Source organism: Bos mutus, chromosome 27 (assembly GCF_027580195.1).
Source record: "Bos mutus isolate GX-2022 chromosome 27, NWIPB_WYAK_1.1, whole genome shotgun sequence".
NCBI lineage: Eukaryota > Metazoa > Chordata > Mammalia > Artiodactyla > Bovidae > Bos > Bos mutus.
The window spans coordinates 42,095,590-42,114,363 of NC_091643.1; the positions used below are offsets into that span (position 1 = coordinate 42,095,590).

The 18,774-nt window shown below is 44.1% G+C and overlaps 1 protein-coding gene across 1 annotated transcript in view; it reads left to right on the forward strand.

Annotated features, from left to right (window-relative positions):
- Positions 1–18,774, forward strand: part of CSMD1 (CUB and Sushi multiple domains 1) — a 1,688,220-nt gene that overhangs the window by 1,660,038 nt on the left and 9,408 nt on the right. Inside the window, exons 62-67 of the mRNA XM_070364228.1 lie at positions 434–545; positions 3,015–3,194; positions 8,224–8,268; positions 11,471–11,629; positions 14,475–14,587; positions 15,332–15,419. Of these exons, the coding sequence (XP_070220329.1) occupies positions 434–545; positions 3,015–3,194; positions 8,224–8,268; positions 11,471–11,629; positions 14,475–14,587; positions 15,332–15,419 (697 nt within the window). The remainder of the gene's footprint in view (positions 1–433; positions 546–3,014; positions 3,195–8,223; positions 8,269–11,470; positions 11,630–14,474; positions 14,588–15,331; positions 15,420–18,774) is intronic.

Genomic DNA, 18,774 nt, shown 5'->3' on the forward strand with positions numbered 1-18,774 from the left:
AAAGAGAGACAAGGCTAAAACTAAAGAGAAAAGGTATACTTTTTTACCCAAATAAACTGCTTCTAAATAATCATGAGTCACTGTATCTAAGACCTCACACAATCCATTGAACAACCTGTACTGTGTCCAACACTGCCAAGCACAAGATGTGGGTTTGATCTCTCAGTTGGAAAAATCCCCTGGAGAAGGAAATGGCAGCTTAATCCAGTATTCTTGTCTGAGAAATACCTTGGACAGAGGAGCCTGGCGGGCTGCAGTCCATGGGGTCACAAAACAGTTGGACACAACTGAGCAACTAAACAACAAGAACAACGGTGTCTGACACTTTAACCTGCATTTTACATGTACACGTTGATTCAGACCTGACCCTGGAGTGTGCTTTCCAGTGTGTGTCCACGTCACCTCTGAGTTTGGTGCTGGCTTTACCCTCCAGGTTGGAAGTATGGTGTTTTTCCGGTGCCGAAAAGGTTACCACGTCCAAGGCTCTACAACTCGAACTTGCCTGGCGAACCTGACGTGGAGCGGCATCCAGACAGAGTGCATCCGTAAGTGTGACCCTGTGCAAGGGCAGGGCCTGTCCTCTCTCCAGTAGCTGGAAGAATTCACCTTCCTGAGAAACGAGAGGCTTATTTTTGTTTGTTTACTTTCCATTCCCTAAACTCATTTCTCAGAGTCTGACTCCCTGGAACCATCAGCAGCAGTACCCAGAGTTGGTTGAAGTTTGAATCTTGAGTGCTATCCTGCACACCCCTGCGGTATCTGAGGCTCTGGGGGCCAGGGGCAGGTCGGGTGAAGAGGAGCAGGGGGACCCCAGTCTGTAGTCCCCAGGCACCTCCGGTGATACCCAGGCCCCAAAGCCTGAGAAACTGTCCTTAACCAAAGACCAGTGAATAACATGCTGGTTAACACTCACAGAGAGAAAACCTGCATGTGCTACTGCTCCCCTAGGATGTTCACCTCAGGTCACTAAAGATCATGTGACTCATCAGAGTATTAATACATGTCTTTAAACTATTCTTTTTGGAGTCCATATGAATTGATAATTCAAATACTTAGGACCAAGTTTTGTTTTGTGATTTAATCATGAGAATTAGGAGAAATGTAATGATTAGTAATCAGCCTTTCATCCTCTACCAATCTAGGGCAAGGTAGTATCTAACTCTTACTAGGTTAGCTATATACAAATATCTTCTGAGTATGTAAGTTGTGAATTTTTTGTATTTATGTATCAGTATTTATTTCAAAGCTATCATCTCTATTCTAAATCTCTACGTGAATCCTCTGTGTGAATATTATACAGAGATATCACACATACATGCATGTATATGTATGTATATACACATAGGTGTGTGCGTCTGTGTGTGGAGCTAGCTAACATTAGGTCTTCATTACCTTGAAAATTTGGAGAAGGAAATGGAAACAGCTCCAGTATTCTTGCCTGGGAAATCCCATGGACAGGAGGCTGGCAGGCTACAGTCTATGGGGTCACAAGAGTCAACCTAGTGACTAAACCACCACCACCTTGAAAGTCTGTCAAAGTGAAAAATACTACAATACTTAAAAAGATTGCATTAGTGACCTTAATCATATAAACTTGTTTTATAATACTTGGCCAAGTCCTATATTTGAGATATAAATGTGTACTCTATGAAGAATGATAACTTATTTGAGATCAAGCACGGGGCTTCCCAGGGGGCGTTAGTGGTAAAGAACCCACCTGCCAATGCGGGAGACATAAGTTAGTGACATCGGTTTGATCCCTGGGTCAGGAAGATCCCTGTAAGGAGGGCATGGCAACCCGCTCCAGTATTCTTGGCTGGAGAATCTCATGAACAAAAAAGTCTGGCGGTTACAGTCCATAGGGTCCCAAAGAGTTGGACATAACCCAAGCAATTTAACACAGCACACACACAGCACAGCACATAATAACCTTGGGGCTTCCCTGGTGGCTCAGCAGGGAATCTGGCTGCCAATGCAGGAGACGCAGGTTTTATCCTGCGGGGTAGGGAAGAACCCATGTGGAAGGGAATGGCAACCCACTCCAGTATTCTTGCCTGGAAAATCCCATGGACAGAGGAGCCTGGCAAGCTACAGTCCATGGGGTCACAAGAGTCAGACACAACTCAAGTAAAAAACAAAAACAATTACAACCTCATTTATTCTTAAGTGATATTTTAAATGAAAAAAGAATCTATTTCAATTAATTTTCTAGACACACAGTGGATTTTGGCCAAAATTATTTATTCATTTAACTGAGCAGTAAATTTGCTAGTTGGCACTGGACAAAAATCAAAGCCTATTTTAAAATACACATTAATCTGTCTATTTAAAGGGCTGCTTTTTAAAGAAATTTAACATATTATTTATCTTAGTGTTAGTTATTCAGTCATGTCCAATTCTGTGACCCCATGGACTGTGGCCCACCAGGCTCCACATTTGACTTGTCCATGGAATTTGAATGTCCATGTGTCCATGGACACAATTCTGTCCATGGAATTCTCTAGGCAAGAATACTGGAGTGAGTAGCCATTCCCTTCTCCAGGGGATTGTCCTTACCCAGAGATTGAACCTGGGTCTCCTGCATTGCAAACAGACTGTTTACTATCTGAGCCACCAGGGAGGCCCCACTTACCTTAACAGTATGTCAGAAGTGTTTATTTTAAAGCTATGATTTCTAAATTTCTATACAGAATTACATATATATATGTATGCAAAGGAGACTATATAGACAGATGATAGACAGATGATAAATAGAAGACAGACAGGCAGAGACAGAGGAGGAGAGAAAGTGAGGGAAGGGTGGAGGGAGAGGAAGAGAGAGACCTGGCAACACCAAGGCTCTGCTGTGCTGTAAGCTGCAGAGACCAGAGTGTCAGTGATCTGTAAAGCTCCCATATTCTCAATTTTAAATGGTAAACTAACTTTATAGCCATTTCCATCTCTTTCTCTGTATTTCCTTTGACACACATGCTTAGGCTCCAGTGGACTTACTAATGGACTAAATCCCATTTCAGCTCACGCCTGCCGCCAGCCTGAAACGCCAGCCCATGCAGATGTGAGAGCCATTGACCTCCCCACCTTTGGCTACACCTTGGTATACACCTGCCATCCGGGATTCTTCCTCGCAGGTGGATCTGAGCACAGGACGTGTAAAGCAGACATGAAATGGACAGGGAAGTCCCCTGTCTGTAAAAGTAAGTTACTGGTGAGAAGTGAGAGTGGGTCCCTGCAGACCAGGATGAGTGTCAGTTGCCCACCAGGCTCATGTCCAGGTGGAAGACGCCCAAGTAGTAGCCTCTTGGAGGCACTGTCCGTCACCCTCCCCCCAAATCTGTGCATGCTGTGTGTGAGCTGTGTGTGTGAATATGTGTGCAGTCTGTGTTGAATGCAGAGGCAGCACAAGCCAAGGAGAGGTGCAGGTCTCATTATTTGCAAATCACAAAATCGCAAATCAAATCAAAGAAAAACACACTGAGTTAAAAGGAAAATAAAATACAGTATGTCTTTGGAAAATGTATTTTTTAATGAAAATGGGCAAAGATCACCAATGTTGAATATATAACATAGGTCTGTTATTTTTGAGACCACAGCTATTTAGTGGTAGAATATAAGTTTGTGTGTCCTTGACATTGGTTCCACTTTTTAAACTTACAAAACAACACCAGAATGATGTACTAATGACTCACAAAGTTGTGTATTTACATATAAAAGTAACACCTAGTCAGAGCTGATAGCAACACACCTTCAGCTTCTTCACCAACCACACCTGGACATGATGGCAAAGCAACAGAAACAGACATGACACTGATACAGCCCATGCCTTTAGAGGAGCTTCGTGGAGCCTATGTGTAGTCAGCACTTTTCAATTCTGAAAGAAAGAATTCTCTGTCAGTCAGGATTCCCCAGGAAACCTCCTCCTGCCCCTCGGGATCCCCTCTAGAAACCCCTTCTGCCCTCAGGATCCCCTCTAGAAACCCCTTCTGCCCTCAGGTGTCCACTGGAAAACCCCTTCTGCCCTCAGGATTCCACCAGAAACCCCCTTCTGCCCTCAGAATTCCACCAGAAACCCATTTCTGCCCTCAGGGTTCCAGCCTAGAACCCCCTTCAGCCCTCAGGATTCCCCTAAAAACCACTTCTGCCCTCAGGATTCCACCAGAAACCACCTTCTGTCCTCAGAATTCCACCAGAAATACATTTCTGCCCTCTGGATTCCAGCCCAGAACCCCTTCTGCCCTCAGGATTCCACCAGAAACCCCCTTCTGCCCTCAGGATTCCAACAGAAAACCCCTTCCGCCCTCAGGATGGCCCTGGAAACCCCCTACTACCTCTCAGGATTCCCCTGGAAACCATACTCTGCCCTCAGGATTCTACCGCCAGAACCCCCTTCTGCCCTCAGGATTCCACCAGAACCCCTTTGTGCCCCCAGGATTCCCCTGGAAACCATATTCTTCCCTCAGGATTCCACCACCAGAACCCCCTTCTGCCCACAGGATTCCACCAGAACCCCTTTGTGCCCCCAGGATTCCCTGGAACCCCCTACTGCCCCTCAGGATTCTACCAGAAATCCCCTTCTGCCTTCAGAATTCCCCTAGAAACCCCTTCTTCCCTCAAGATTCTACCCCAGAACCCCCTTCTGCCCTTAGGATTCCCCCAGAACCCCCTTCTGCCCTCAGGATTCCACAAGAAATCCTCTTCGGCCCTCAGGATTCCCCCAGAAACACCCTTCTGCCCTCAGGATTCACCTGGAAACCCCCTTCCACCCTCAGGATTCCCCCGGAAACTCCCTTTTGCCCTCAGAGTTCCCCTAGAAACCACACATTCCCTCAGGATTCCACCCCAGAACCCCCTACAACCCTCAGGATTCCACCAGAAACCCCTTCTTCCCACAGGGTTCCCCTGGATACCACATTCTGCCCTCAAGATTCCACCAGAAACCCCTTTCTGCCCTCAGGATTCCCCTGGAAACCTCCTACTGCCCCTCAGGATTCCACCAGAAAACTCCTTCTTCCCTCAGGATTCCCCTGGAAACCCCCTTCTGACCTCAAGATTGTCCCAGAAACCCCCTTCTTCCCTCAGGATTCCAACAGAACCCGCTTCATCCCTCAGAACTCTACCAGAAAACCCTTTCTGCCCTCAGGATTCCACCAGAACCCCCTTCAGCCCTCAGGATTCCACCAGAAGCCCCCTTCTGCCCTCAGGATTCCACCAGAAATCCCCTTCTGCCCTCAGGATGGCCCTGGAAACCCCATACTACCCCCTCAGGATACCTCTGGAAACCACATTCTGCCCTCAGCATTCCACCACCAGAACCCCCTTCTGCCCACAGGATTCCCCTGGAAACCATATTCTACCCTCAGGATTCCACCCCAGAACCCCCTTCTGCCCTCAGGATTCCACCAGAACCCCTTTGTGTCCTCAGGATTCCACTGGAAATCCCCTTCTGTCCTCAGGATTCCCCCAGAAACCCCCTACTGCCCATCAGGATTTCCCTGGAAAGCAAATTCTGCCCTCAGGATTCTGCCAGAAATCCCCTTCTGCAGTCAGGAGTCCCCCAGAATCCCCTTCTGCCCTCAGAATTCGCCTAGAAACCCCTTCAGCCCTCAGGATTCGAACAGAAACCCCTTCAGCCCTCAGGATAACAGAATCCCCTTCTGCCCTCAGAATTCACCTAGAAACCCCTTCTGCCCTCAGGATTCAAACAGAACCCCCTTCAGCCCTGAGGATTCCACCAGAAATCCCCTTCTGCCCTCAGGATTCCAACAGAAATCCACTTGTGCCCTCAGAACTGCCCTGGAAACCCCATACTACCCCTCAGGATTCCCGTGGAAATCACATTCTGCTCTCAGGATTCCATCCCAGAACCCCCTTCTGCCCACAGGATCCCCCTGGAAACCACATTGTGCCCTCAGGATTCCACTCCAGAACCCCATTCAGCCCTCAGGATTCCACCAGAACCCCCTTCTTCCCACAGGATTCCCCTGGAAACCACTTTCTGCCCACAGGATTCCACCCTAGAATCCCCTTCTACCCACAGGATTCCCCTGGAAACCACTTTCTGCCCTCAGGATTCCACTCCAGAACCCCCTTCAGCCCTCAGGATTCCACCAGAATTGCCTTCTGCCCTCAGAATTCCCCTAGAAACCCCTTCAAGCCTCAGAATTCTACCCCAGAACCCCCTTCAGCCCTCAGAATTTTACCAGAAACCCCTTTCTGCCCTCAGGATTCCACCAGAACCTGCTTATGCCCACATTATTACCCTGGAAACAGCAGTCTGCCCTCAGGATTCCACCAGAAACCCTCTTCTGCCTTCAGGATTCCACCAGAACACCGTTCTGCCCTCAGAACTCCACCAGAAATCCACTTCTGCCCTCAGGATTGCCCCGGAAACCCCATGCTACCCCTCAGGATTCCCCTGGACACCACATTCTGCCCTCAGGATTCCACCCCAGAACCCCAATGAGCCCTCAGCACTCTACCAGAAACCCCTTCAGCCCTCAGGATTCCACCAGAACCCCTTCTGCCCTCAGGATTCCATCAGAACCCAATTCTGCCCTCAAGATTCCCACTGGAAACCACCTTCTGCCTTCAGGATGCCACCTGAACCCCTTTCTGCCCTCAGGATTCCACCAGAACCCGATTCTGCCCTCAGGATTCCCCTGGAAACCACATTCTGCCCTCAGGATTCCCCTGGAAACCACATTCTGCCCTCGGGATTCCATCGGAACCCCCTTCTGCCCACATGATTCCCCTGAAAACCCCTTCTGCCCTCAAGATTCCACCAGAAACCCCCATCTGCCCTCAGGATTACACCAGAAATCCCCTTCTGCCCTCAGAATCCCCCAGAACCCGCCTTCTGCCCTCAGGAATCCCCCAGAAACCTTTTTTGCCCTCAGATTTCACCAGAAACCCCCTTCTACCCTCAGGATTCCACCAAAAATGCCCTTCTGCCCTCAGGATTCCCCTGGGAACCACCTCAGTCAGTGAGGAATCCCCTGAAACCACCTTCCGCTGGTGGTGAATTCCCCGGAAATCACTTTCTGCCCTCAGGATTCCCCCAGCCAGAACACCCTTCTGCCCCTCAGGATTCCCCTGGATACTTACTACCTTCTGCCCTCAGGATTCCCTGGGGAAACCCCTTCTGTCCTCGGAAAATACCCTGGACACCACCTTCCACTGCTGGGAAATCCCCTGGAAACCCTCTGCCTGTGGGGAATCCTCCTGAAAACTCCCTTCTATTCGTGGGCAATCCCCAGAAACCATCCTCTGCTGGTGGGGAATCCCCAAGTAAACCACCTTCTGTTGGTGGGGAATTCCCGGAAAACCCCCTTCTGCCCTCAGGATTCCTCCAGAAACTCTCTTCTGCCCCTCAGATTTCCCTGCAAAAAAAAAAAAAAAAACCCTCTTCTTTCAGTGGGGAATCCCCCAGATACCACCATCTGCTGATGGGGAATCACCCAGAAACCCCCTTTTGCCCCTCAGGAATCCCCTGGAAACCCCTTCTGCCCCTTGGCAATCCCTCAGAAACTTGCTTCTGCCCCTCAGAATTTGGGATTTCCTTGGAATCCCCCTATTTTCCGTCAAAATTCCCCAGAAACAACTTTCTGTCAGAATCCCCTCATAAATCTTCAGTTGAATTCACGTTAGGAATTAAGTCACTTATGTCTCCCTTTCCTCTCTCTCACTGAAATAGACAAATACATACTTTTAAAAAAGTAGTAATTTGTAGTTTGATACAAAACTATGAAATCAAAGAGATTATGAGTTAAATCTAAGTTGATAGACCAAATTAAACATTTTGCAGGGGAAGTATTTTGATGTTCACTGCTAACTCGTGAGTTCATTGATCAGGGTGGGGACTTGGAAAATTGAGATGGATTGTAACTCTTTACAAAGTAATTTCATAAATTACCTTTCCCTTGGGGGCAGGAGATCCCAAAGAGGAGTGAGAAAGGGTATGAACACCCTCCTTTACAAGGCTCTCTGTTGTAGCACACTGAATGCACAAGTCAGATCCAAATTGATTTCCACTAAGAAACTCAGTTTTCCCACAAAAGCAAAGGACGTTATGCTGTGAATATATGGGTTAAAGTGGAGATGTATAAGATATTATTTTGTGCATTCAAGAAATCTGGAGAAACAAACATTGCTTCGGTTTGACATTTTTTCAAACTTATTCAAAAATAAATGTTTTTTGAAAGTGATAATTTGTCTTTTTACTTGTAGGTAAAGGAGTGAGAGAAGTTAATGAAACAGTTACTAAAACTCCAGGTTTGTATACCAGAACAGTTACAGATTTAAATCAAATAAGATGATCTGTTCTCTACTATACTCTGTGCAGCCAAAGAAACAAATTTCTGATTCCTTTAGTCCATAAACAAATTAAAGTTTCAGTTATTTAAAACACCAAGCCCACACAGGTTCCTGTTTCTCTCATAACGATGGTTTGTTAATGGAATAACAATACTTTACTTAAAAGGAAAACCTTTGTCATTGTCTCATGCTGTTTTACGAAAAGGTACCTTGGGCATTTTGTAGGCAGAAGTGGACATCAGATGTTGAGCCAGAATGTGGTATAACGGAGAGCCTTATAAAGAGGGTTGTGCGTCTTTCCTCCACACGAGGATGCTACAGTAAAAAATACATCATGACAGCTGTGCATTCCAGCAGTTCAACTGTGGGGTGCATCCTTCCCCAAGTATCTCCATCCTCTGCCTCTGATACTTTAATTCTCGCTTTCTGTTGTGTGTGATACCTTGCTTAATGCATGCCGTAGCAAACGGGAAAGGTGCAGGTTTATTTCCTAATGAAGATGTTTGTTACTCCAAATCACCTGGCCTGTTATAAATTTAGAGAATATTTAAACAATATAGTGTGTCCCCAAGTTATAATGTAAGTCAAACAAACAAAAAAAAATACAACAGAAAACACTTAGGTAAGTTGCATTTTTTGGTGTTTTCTGTATTCAGGTTTTCACACTGGTTTCTTAGCCATAAACTCTGTTCCAGGGTCAAATGTGGAGAGAGTATGTGAAATGCTGTAAGTTCAGTCACAGTTGCTGGGTTTTGCATTTAATTCTTAGATGAGGCAAAAAGTTCCAACATGGTTAAAGGAATTCATGCATTGTACACCATGAAGTATAAGACCTACCTTAAAATGTTTTTCTGTGCTAGTCTATGTAAATGTTATTTGAAAATCAAACACAGAAATCAGTGCTCTATCCAGGCAATGTTTTCTTTGATTGAAGGAAACACAGTGGATGGTGGTGGTGTGTTCTGTTTGCTGATTCTGTCAAGGTCAATGACAAATCTGCAAGCTTTTTAAATTTATTTTTAATTGAAGGATAATTGCTTTACAATATTGCATTGGTTTCTACCAAACAACAGTATGAATCAGCTATAGTGCTGCAGACTCTACCTCAATGTGCCCTGTCCTCTCTGAAGGGAAGCACTGATGAAACGGCTTCTTTGTATAGGCACACAGTCTAGCACCTCCACTGTTGTGGTTACATTACACTGCAAACCACCAGCAACAGGTCAGAGGACAAGGACCCAAAAGGATCCTCCATGTCCCCAGTGGTTGCAGCTGAGCACAGTCGGAGCTTCCCGGCTGACCTGCTGCTTCTCCTGGTGCCCAGCCCAGCTGGCCCACCCGACCTGCCAATGGGTGTGCGACCCGCCAAGAGGACCTCGGCACATTCACGGCTTCCACTGGGTGTGCCCCTTCCAACTAGGGAAAGTGATCTGGATACTGTTCAACATGGGGAACACGTGTATACCTGTGGTGGATTCATGTTGATGTATGGCAAAACCAATACAATATTGTAAAGTAATTAACCTCCAATTAAAATAAATAAATTTATATTTAAAAAAATTTTTTTAATAAAAATTTTAAAAAAAAAGAAAAGGAAAACGAGGCATCTCGGGCTTGCTGATGAAAAGTGGGCCTTGGTGATACTGCTGATGACGGGCCTGCTCAGTGTCCTGATCAATCAGCATCTGTGTTAGAGGCCTGTGTCAAGTCCTTGCTTCAAACTTGAGTTTTAAAACTATTACTATTAGGAAGTTGGGTCCATCAAAGCCCCAGCAAGTGCTGACATTGTTCTGTTGTCAGGAGACGTCTTGTAGGGTCAGCCTGTCTGGGAAAACAGGCAAACGTCCAGTGGAGCCGGAAAGAAAAGCGCAACCAGGGACTCTGTGCTTTGTCCTCACCACACTGTGGCCATAAGTGCGTTTGCTAAAAACACATTTAGGGAGACCAGCATCTTTCTTTATACCTGCTGCTGCTGCTGCTAAGTCGCTTCAGTCATGTCCGACTCTGTGCGACCTCAGAGACGGTAGCCCACCAGGCTCCCCCGTCCCTGGGATTCTCCAGGCAAGAACACTGGAGTGGGTTGCCATTTCCTTCTCCAATGCATGAAAGTGAAAAGTCAAAGTGAAGTTGCTCAGTCGTGTCCGACTCTTAGCGACCTCATGGACTACAGCCTACCAGGCTCCTCCATCCATGAGGTTTTCCAGGCAAGAGTACCGGACTTATACCTAGGAAGTCCAAAAGTACCTTGTGACCAGTCCCACTCACGGCGGATGTTGTCCAATTAAACGATTTACACGTGTCATGAGACAGAGCAGAGAGAAATGTAGTGGATTCACTGATGCATATTTACATCAATGCCCCTGTAAAATGTTATAGCAATACTGTAAAAATAGCAGGATTTTAGACTTATTTATTAGCAGAAATGTGAAAAGTTTTAATTTGTTTATAACCACTGAAAAGACAGAATAGCTCAATAATCTTTGTAAGAATTCCTGTCCCAGATGAATTGTAATATTTTAAGAAGACAGTTTGCCTTTGGTTTTTGACATCATTTAGTCTAGCTTTCTTACCAATTCTGGACTATTTCTCATCAGGGGGATTAGAGTAGGGCAGAAGAGCTAGATGAGAGATTGGCTTTACTTACAAAATAAAGATCTTGGGAAATAAAGCATCTTTGTTTCCATAAGCTGGGTCTGTGCAGTCAAAGTGGTGCTGTGAAGTGCAGGCTTTCTGAGGGCAGAAGGGCCCTGGCAGACGTCAGTTCCTCTGAGCCTCCTAAGTCTTCCCACAGCAAGTGCACTCGGATAGTCAGTGACATGGCAGTAGTGATTTCCAGCTCAGCCTGGCTGATGAGACCTTACCTAGTGTCTGCAGTCCCAGTTCACCACACACGCTGGCCCTTGTGGATCTGGTAACACAGGTGCACTGGCATCCACCCCAGTGACAGATGACTGCATGTCACAGTAACCTGCCTGCTCCCACCCGGCTCACCTGACTCTTACAAACCTGCTGTGAAGGGACATGGAGACAGGTCTTCTTCGTCATCACCATCGCCACTGTTGTGCCGTCTTAATGAGCAATGCTATGCCTTCTGTGTAGTAAAACGTCTAATGTAACTGTTCTGTGTGTGCTAACATTTGTCTGTTTTTTTCCCCCACAGTTCCTTCAGATGTGTTTTTCATCCATTCGGTGTGGAAGGGATATTACGAATATTTAGGGAAAAGACAGCCTGCGACCCTAACTGTCGATTGGTTCAATGCAACTAGCAGCAAAGTGAATGCGACATTCACTGACTCCCAGGGGGAGCTGAAGTTGACAGGTAGGTACCCAGGGAGCTCCCTCACCAGACCCTCCATCAGTCTTCTGGCAAAGGGGGCACCAACACGGGCCAAGTGCTGGCTGATGTTACTTGGGCTTTGCACCTGCTGCCTCTCACTAGGTCATCTCAGTGACTGGGGCAGGATGGTGCTGTTTCCTCATTTAAAAGGTTACAAAACCAGTACAGAAAAGCAAATTAATTTTCTCCAGATTACACACAGATCATGTTACATCAAAGATGTAAGATTAATGTCCAGATAGTCACATCTTCAAAATTCACAGTTCTGATATACCCTTGCTGTCATTCTTTAAAACTTATTTGCTCCTGGTGAGCTTTTATTGATGTGTCTCAGTTTAAAAAAACAATTAAAAAGAAAAGAACCAACTCTGGTTTATTTTTAAGCAAGAGACACTTTTAAGTGCTTTATATATATATTGTTCATTTCCTTCTTGCATCAATCTTGTGACTTAAGTATTATTATTAAACACTTCTTTTTTTTTTTCTTTTTTTACTGGTTAAAGAAAAAGAGATACCCAGGAAAACTAAGCGGCCTTCCTAAGTGACAGGGCAGGAGTAGGATTTGAGCTCTGCGGTCAGGATCTCAGTGATTAGAATTTCCAGCCCACGTGGGTTGAGAGCATCAACCCACAGGACACAGAATCACCTTGAGACTGAACCTACTGCCTTTTTTTCTTTCCAAATTATCTCACTTATAACAGTGTATCCTTTTTTATAGACCAACTTCCAAAGGGTTCAGACTGAGTTATCCACAAGTCCCAGCCTGGGTTCTGAACATAAAGGGCCCCCGAGGGGCACCCACACGTCACTGATGACCAGACACACACACGGTTCACCCCACAAAGTATGAGAGCCACTCGGGACTCCTCCATCCCTCACGTCTCACTTCCCTGCTCCCCTGGCTGTTGCTGTGTTGTGCTTAGTCACTGCATTGTGTCCGACTCTGTGACCCCATGGACCTTGGCCTGCCAGGCTCCTCTGTCCATGGGGATTCTTCAGGCAAGAATACTGCAGTGGGTTGCCATGCCCTCCTCCAGGGGATCTTCCCAACCCAGGGATCAAACGTAGGTCTCCTGCATTGCAGGCAGATTCTTTACCAGCTGAGCCACCAGGGAAGCCCTGGGAAAACACCTAAAAACAGTGCACACACTCTGGATTTAGGAAAAGAAAAATAATCCATACTCACAGATTTTTAACAGGTACCTATTTATGAATTCATGATCTAGGGTCCCCGAAATTGCGTTGCACCTTGACCCTGTGAATGTATAAATAGATAGACTGGGATCTCAAATCTAGTCCTGGATCAGAATAACTGAGACTTTGTAAAATATTCATATTTCTTAGGCTCACCCAGGTCCTTTGGATAATATTTTTCTTCATGGAGTTTGGACTTTTTTCCCAAAGGAAATGTTCTCCAGTGTGACTTTGATGCAGTTAGGTTTGGATCTGGAGAAAAGTTTGTATCAAGAGTTGTTCAGACTGAGGCCCAGTGGCTAGACAGAAGTCCACCCGCTGTGTACAATCTGATTGCGAAGAAGCATACAGGAGGAAGGACAAGTCATGCTCCTGGAAAGCCAGCCAGGACCTGACGTCCTATGGGGTGCTGTAATTTAAACACCATAAAAATCTCCTGAATACATATATATATATATATATATCTTTACTAAGAGTTTGTGGAATTGGGGTTCCACAAACTGTGTGCCAAGAACACAGAGCTGCTGATGGTGGCGATGGACAGCAGCCCAGAGTCAACTCGTTAGGTGGTCCTCCCCATCCATGGGTCTTTATTGTCCATGGGTTCCATTCCTCTTGTGTGACTGGCCAGTGGACAGTCTTCCTGCAATGTTTTTAGAGGTCTGTTTCTCTAATGAGAGAAAGTGGGAATTAACTGCTGGCGTTCCTGAAACAGTGTGACCTTCCCTTGAGCCTGTCTCTCTGCACAGAAGGCTTTTGGGTTCATTATTATTATTATTTAATATCTGGTCATTTCTTTGTTTACTTATTCATTTGGTTCCTCCTTTGGGTAGGGAACTAGCCATAGCTGCGGGCACATCCCCGCACATCCCCAATACACATCCGGATGCCCTGGATGAAACCATTCAGCAGTCATTCAGTGGACCTTTGTCCATGAAGCTGTTCATTTCATTTTAATAAGCACAGTTCATCTATATAAGTAGCTATATTTGGGGCTATTTTTATGGTCTCTCTCTTTTTTTCTTAATTGATTTAGAAATAGTTACATTTTCCCACGCTGAAATTTTGTAAGAATTGTGTACAAACTCTCCACGTGTCCGTTCAGCATAGCTGTTTTTATCAAGACATCATTTTTTTAGTGATTCAATATTTTTGTAGATTAGTCTCCATTTAAAGTTATTGTAAAATATCTGGTATATTACCTGTAATATACAATATATCTTTCTAGCTTGTCTATTTCATACACAGTAGTTTAATCCCCTAGGTCTTGTATCTTATTCTTTTCTATAACACATACCCCTGTCCTCAGAAGTGAGTACAAACGGAATAAAAATGATGAATTTAAAAAACTTAATATAAGTGAATGTATATTACTTTTTTTCCTCCTGTGGGATAAAGATGTTGAATTGTGTGAAGTAGACAATACTTACTCGAGACAGACAATGACTTCAATAAGACGTGATTTTTAGGGAAAAAGGAGGACTACAGCTAAACTTTAAAAATAGAAACACTAATCGCTGTTATTGAAAACACTATCCTCTCTATATCATATTCCACATAAATGGGCCAAGTGCCTACCTTCCTGACCATAAGCATTTCTGCGATGTAAGAATAACCCATACTCCTTTCCTAGGTGTTTACAAGAAGGAGGAGGCCCACTTACTTCTGAAAGCTTTTCAGATAAAAGGTCCAGTGGATATTTTCGTCAGCAACTTTGAGAATGACAACTGGGGACTGGATGGTTATGTGAGTACTTCCTGGAGGGTTTTCTAATCATCATGTCTGCACAGAGTTGGGGGCACCAACAGGGATTCCTTCCAAGATGACCTGGGTCCTGTCTGCACCGTGAAAACTCAGGGCCCTCGCCCTGGCCTTGCAGCAGTGTCACCCCTTCATCATCTGATGGAAGAAAGCCGTCTCTGAGACCAGAAAGAAACCGGCCCGGAGCGACAGGCTGCTCCTGTCAGACACACAAGAGCTTAGGTGCAGACCACACCCCACTGTGACAGCGGAGCCAGACTTTCCCCAAAGCCACAGTAACCACCCTGCACGTGCCAAGAGAGACCCCGGTGCCCCTTCATGGTCTCTTTCACAAGTTAATCCAATGCTTCTGCACTAATTCATCATCAAACTCGAGTGTAAAGGGCCTCACGTGATACACAGGAGACAGCAGCTGTGACACAGTGAGTTTTACATAATGCAGGCTCGGAGGTGATTCGTATGTGTGTCCCCCTTACCAAGGATACTAAACATATAAATAAGGTGTAAATTTTACTACTGTTTTGGACATCAAAATTAGACAGAGTTTGGTAGTTGAAAGTTCATATCTGTATTTCTCAATTTTAACTATAAATGGGAATCTCAAAGGAATAACAAATGTTTAAAATAACTAACCATTAATGTTTAAATAGGAGAAATAATATTTATACTATGATACAAGAAGAGGTTATGATTAATTTTTGTTGTTTTCTTCCTTTTCACGTGTATCAGGTATCATCCGGACTTGAAAGAGGAGGGTTTACTTTTCAAGGTGACATACACGGAAAAGACTTTGGGAAATTCAAGCTGGAAAGGCAAGGTATGCTGCACTTACATGATTTTTCAAATCAAATATCAGGGTGGTCTGCAGGTGACTGAGCTGAATGCAATAGAAAATGTGACTGGAAAGAAACAGAAACAAAAATAACAGGAGAGACACATATTTTACAACTGGATGAAAAAATCTTCCTCCTCAGCAAGCAAAACAGGAAATATCAGCTGGCATAAATATGCCAGACACAGAATATCTTTAATATACAAAGAAATACTTTGAAATATGGGAAGAAGGCAAAATGGAAATTCAAAGAATAAACACACTATATTACCCTAAGAATATCATTAAGAAAGAGTAATTTAAAATGGCCAATAAACTATGAAAAGATATTAACTTGAAAAATATGTATTATGGTAACAAAGATAGATCATGTTCAGCTATGAGAATGTCAGATTTGGTGTGGACTAGGAAAAGGCACTTGGGTGTTCATTTTTGGTGAGTGTGTGAGTAGATGTCTATAATTTGACAATAATCTTTTATAAAAAATTCTATCTCTAAGATTTTTAATCAGACAAGTGTGACCATGATTTTTTGCATATTCAGGTATGTGTACAGCAGGACTATTCTTAATAGTTGAAATTAGAAATAACCTGCATATCTCACACATATATCATAAATGAATTGCTTCTTACATCAATCTTATGCAATGTGTTATATTAAATGTAAGACAGTTTAATTCAATATATGTCATTAGAGAACAAAGATTACATATTGATGTGGAATGGTGTTTGTGACTTATATATATGAGAAAGAAGTTTGCTCTAGATAGAAGGGACAAATCTGCCTGCCTGCCTTCTTTATGTCTTTCTCAAGTACTTGATGTATATCTTAGTAATTAGACAAGAAAAATGTATGAAAAAAACTACTAGATGTGAAGCTTACCTCATCCACTTGCTAGTTCTGTGATCCAGGAGGAATTACAACACTCTGGAGCCTATTTCGTCATCTGAAATCTCAGTAGAGAGTCAGTTCCCGGTTGCTGGGAAGATTGAGTCAACATGAGGGTTTGCTTTGTGCTAAAGCTCTTCTCACACACGTCCTTACTCATGTTGCTGCTAACAAATATGAGAAGAGGCAATTTTTATAATGAGATGAGTGCCATGTTACTATCAGCTACTTTCTACTTTACTTACAGAATGCTCCTAACGTATTAATTGTACATAGAGGAGTTCCACTGTGTAGGATTTGATGCCAAGCAGTCTTTCAGAGGAACATGAGTGTAGTATTCGGTGATGGTTGTCACTGATGTGCTCATTTCATAAAGCCTTTATCAGCATCCTGAGGGATTCTAAAGGAAATATATATCAAACTGTATAATATCATGCTTGAAAAAAAAAAAAAAAACTTGACCAAAAGGGATCATACAATTAATTATACAATTAATAATACAATACTCTAAACCCACCTTTCCAAATTAAGAACTATTACATAGAAGAGCTTTAAATTACAATGTCAGCCATGGCTGAGATGGAGCTTTCAATGGGGTCACATTATTTTGAGATAATGAAAATAGGCCAGCACTAATGATGGTGAAGTTTTCTCTTGCTTTGAGCCAAACCCTGTGGTTATCTGCCCTCCTTTCTCCGAGGCACATGCTCCAGTAATTCCGTCTAAGGACACCCCAGCGAGCCGTGCACAATACTCCGTGGATGGCAGAGTTTACTGATCTAGTCAGCCTGACCAGAATCATCACTTTGCTGTTGAGAATTTTTTTGCACTGCCCCATTTCTTTTTAATCTAACAAAAGAACAGCTTGCTTTAACAAGTGATCTTCTCATGTGATGATGAGCTTATTGTCAGGAAAAACAATTTGGCTCACAAAATAATGTGAATCACAAGCAAGTCTCCCATTCAACTAATGAGGAAAAGTCTATGTGTAAGTAATGTTTCAACAACAGCCATTCATTTCAGAGTTATGGCTACACTCTATTTTTATGGATAAAAATAAGCAACCTCTTAATTGTCTCCAGTCAGTAGATAAATTAAAAAAAAAAAAGTGATTATCTTTAAATGGATACTGCTGCTGCATCACTTCAGTCGTGTCTGACTCTGTGGAACCCCGTAGACAGCAGCCCACCAGGCTTCCCCGTCCCTGTGATTCTCCAGGCAAGAACACTGGAGTGGGTTGCCATTTCCTTCTCCATTGCATGAAAGTGAAAAGTGAAAGTGAAGTCGCTCAGTCGTGTCCGACTCTAATGACCCCATGGACTGCAGTGTACCAGGCTCCTCCATCCATGGGATTTTCTAGGCAAAATTACTGGAGTGGGGTGCCATTGCCTTCTCCGAAATGGATACTAAAGCAAGTTAGTTTGAAAGGCATCTCTAATGCAAAAATTGTGTAAGAAACAAAAATAAATTGGTTTCCCCATTAAAATCGAAGCCCCAAGGACCTCCCTAGTGGTCTAGTGGCTAAGACTCCATTCTCCAATGGGGGCCCAGGTTTGATCCCTGGTCAGGGAACTAGATACTGCATGCTGCAACTAAGATGTGGAATGGTCAACCAAATGAAAATAAATATTAAGAAAATCTAGCCCCCCTATTACACCCCCCCAATCAGAATGGGAGAAAGTACAAGCCATGTATCTACTCAGACACATGTATCCAGAATATATAAACCCTATTGCTAAATAGTACACATTTCAGTTCAGTTTGGTTGCTTAGTCATGTCTGACTCTTTGCGACCCCATGGACTGCAGCATGCCAGGCTTCCCTGTCCATCACCAGCTCCCAGAGTTTACTCAAACTCATGTCCATCAAGTCAGTGATGCCATCCAACTATCTCATCCCCTTCTCCTCCAGCCCTCAATCTTTCCCAGCATCAGGGTCTTTTCTAATGAGTTAGTTTTTCACATCAGGTGGCCAAAGTATTGGAGTTTCAGTTTCAGCATCAGTCCTTCCAATGAATATTCAGGACTGATTTCCTTTAGGATGGACTGGTTGGATCCCCTTGCAGTCCAAGGGACTCTCAAGAGTCTTCTCCAACACCACAGTTCAAAAGCATCAATTCTTCAATGCTCAGCTTTCTTTGTGATCCACCGCTCACATCCATACATGACTACTGGAAAAACCATAGCTTTGACTAGACGGACCTTTGTTGGTGAAGTAATGTCTCTGCTTTATAATATGCTGTCTTGGTTGGTCATAGCTTTTCTTCCAAGGAGCAAACGTCTTTGAATTTCATAGCTGCAGTCACCATCTGCAGAGATTTTGGAGCCCCCCAAAAATAAAGTCTCTCACTGTTTCCATTGTTTTCCCATCTACTTGCCATGATGGGACCAGATGCCATGATCTTAGTTTTCTGAATGTTGGGTTTTAAGCCAACTTTTTCACACTCCTCTTT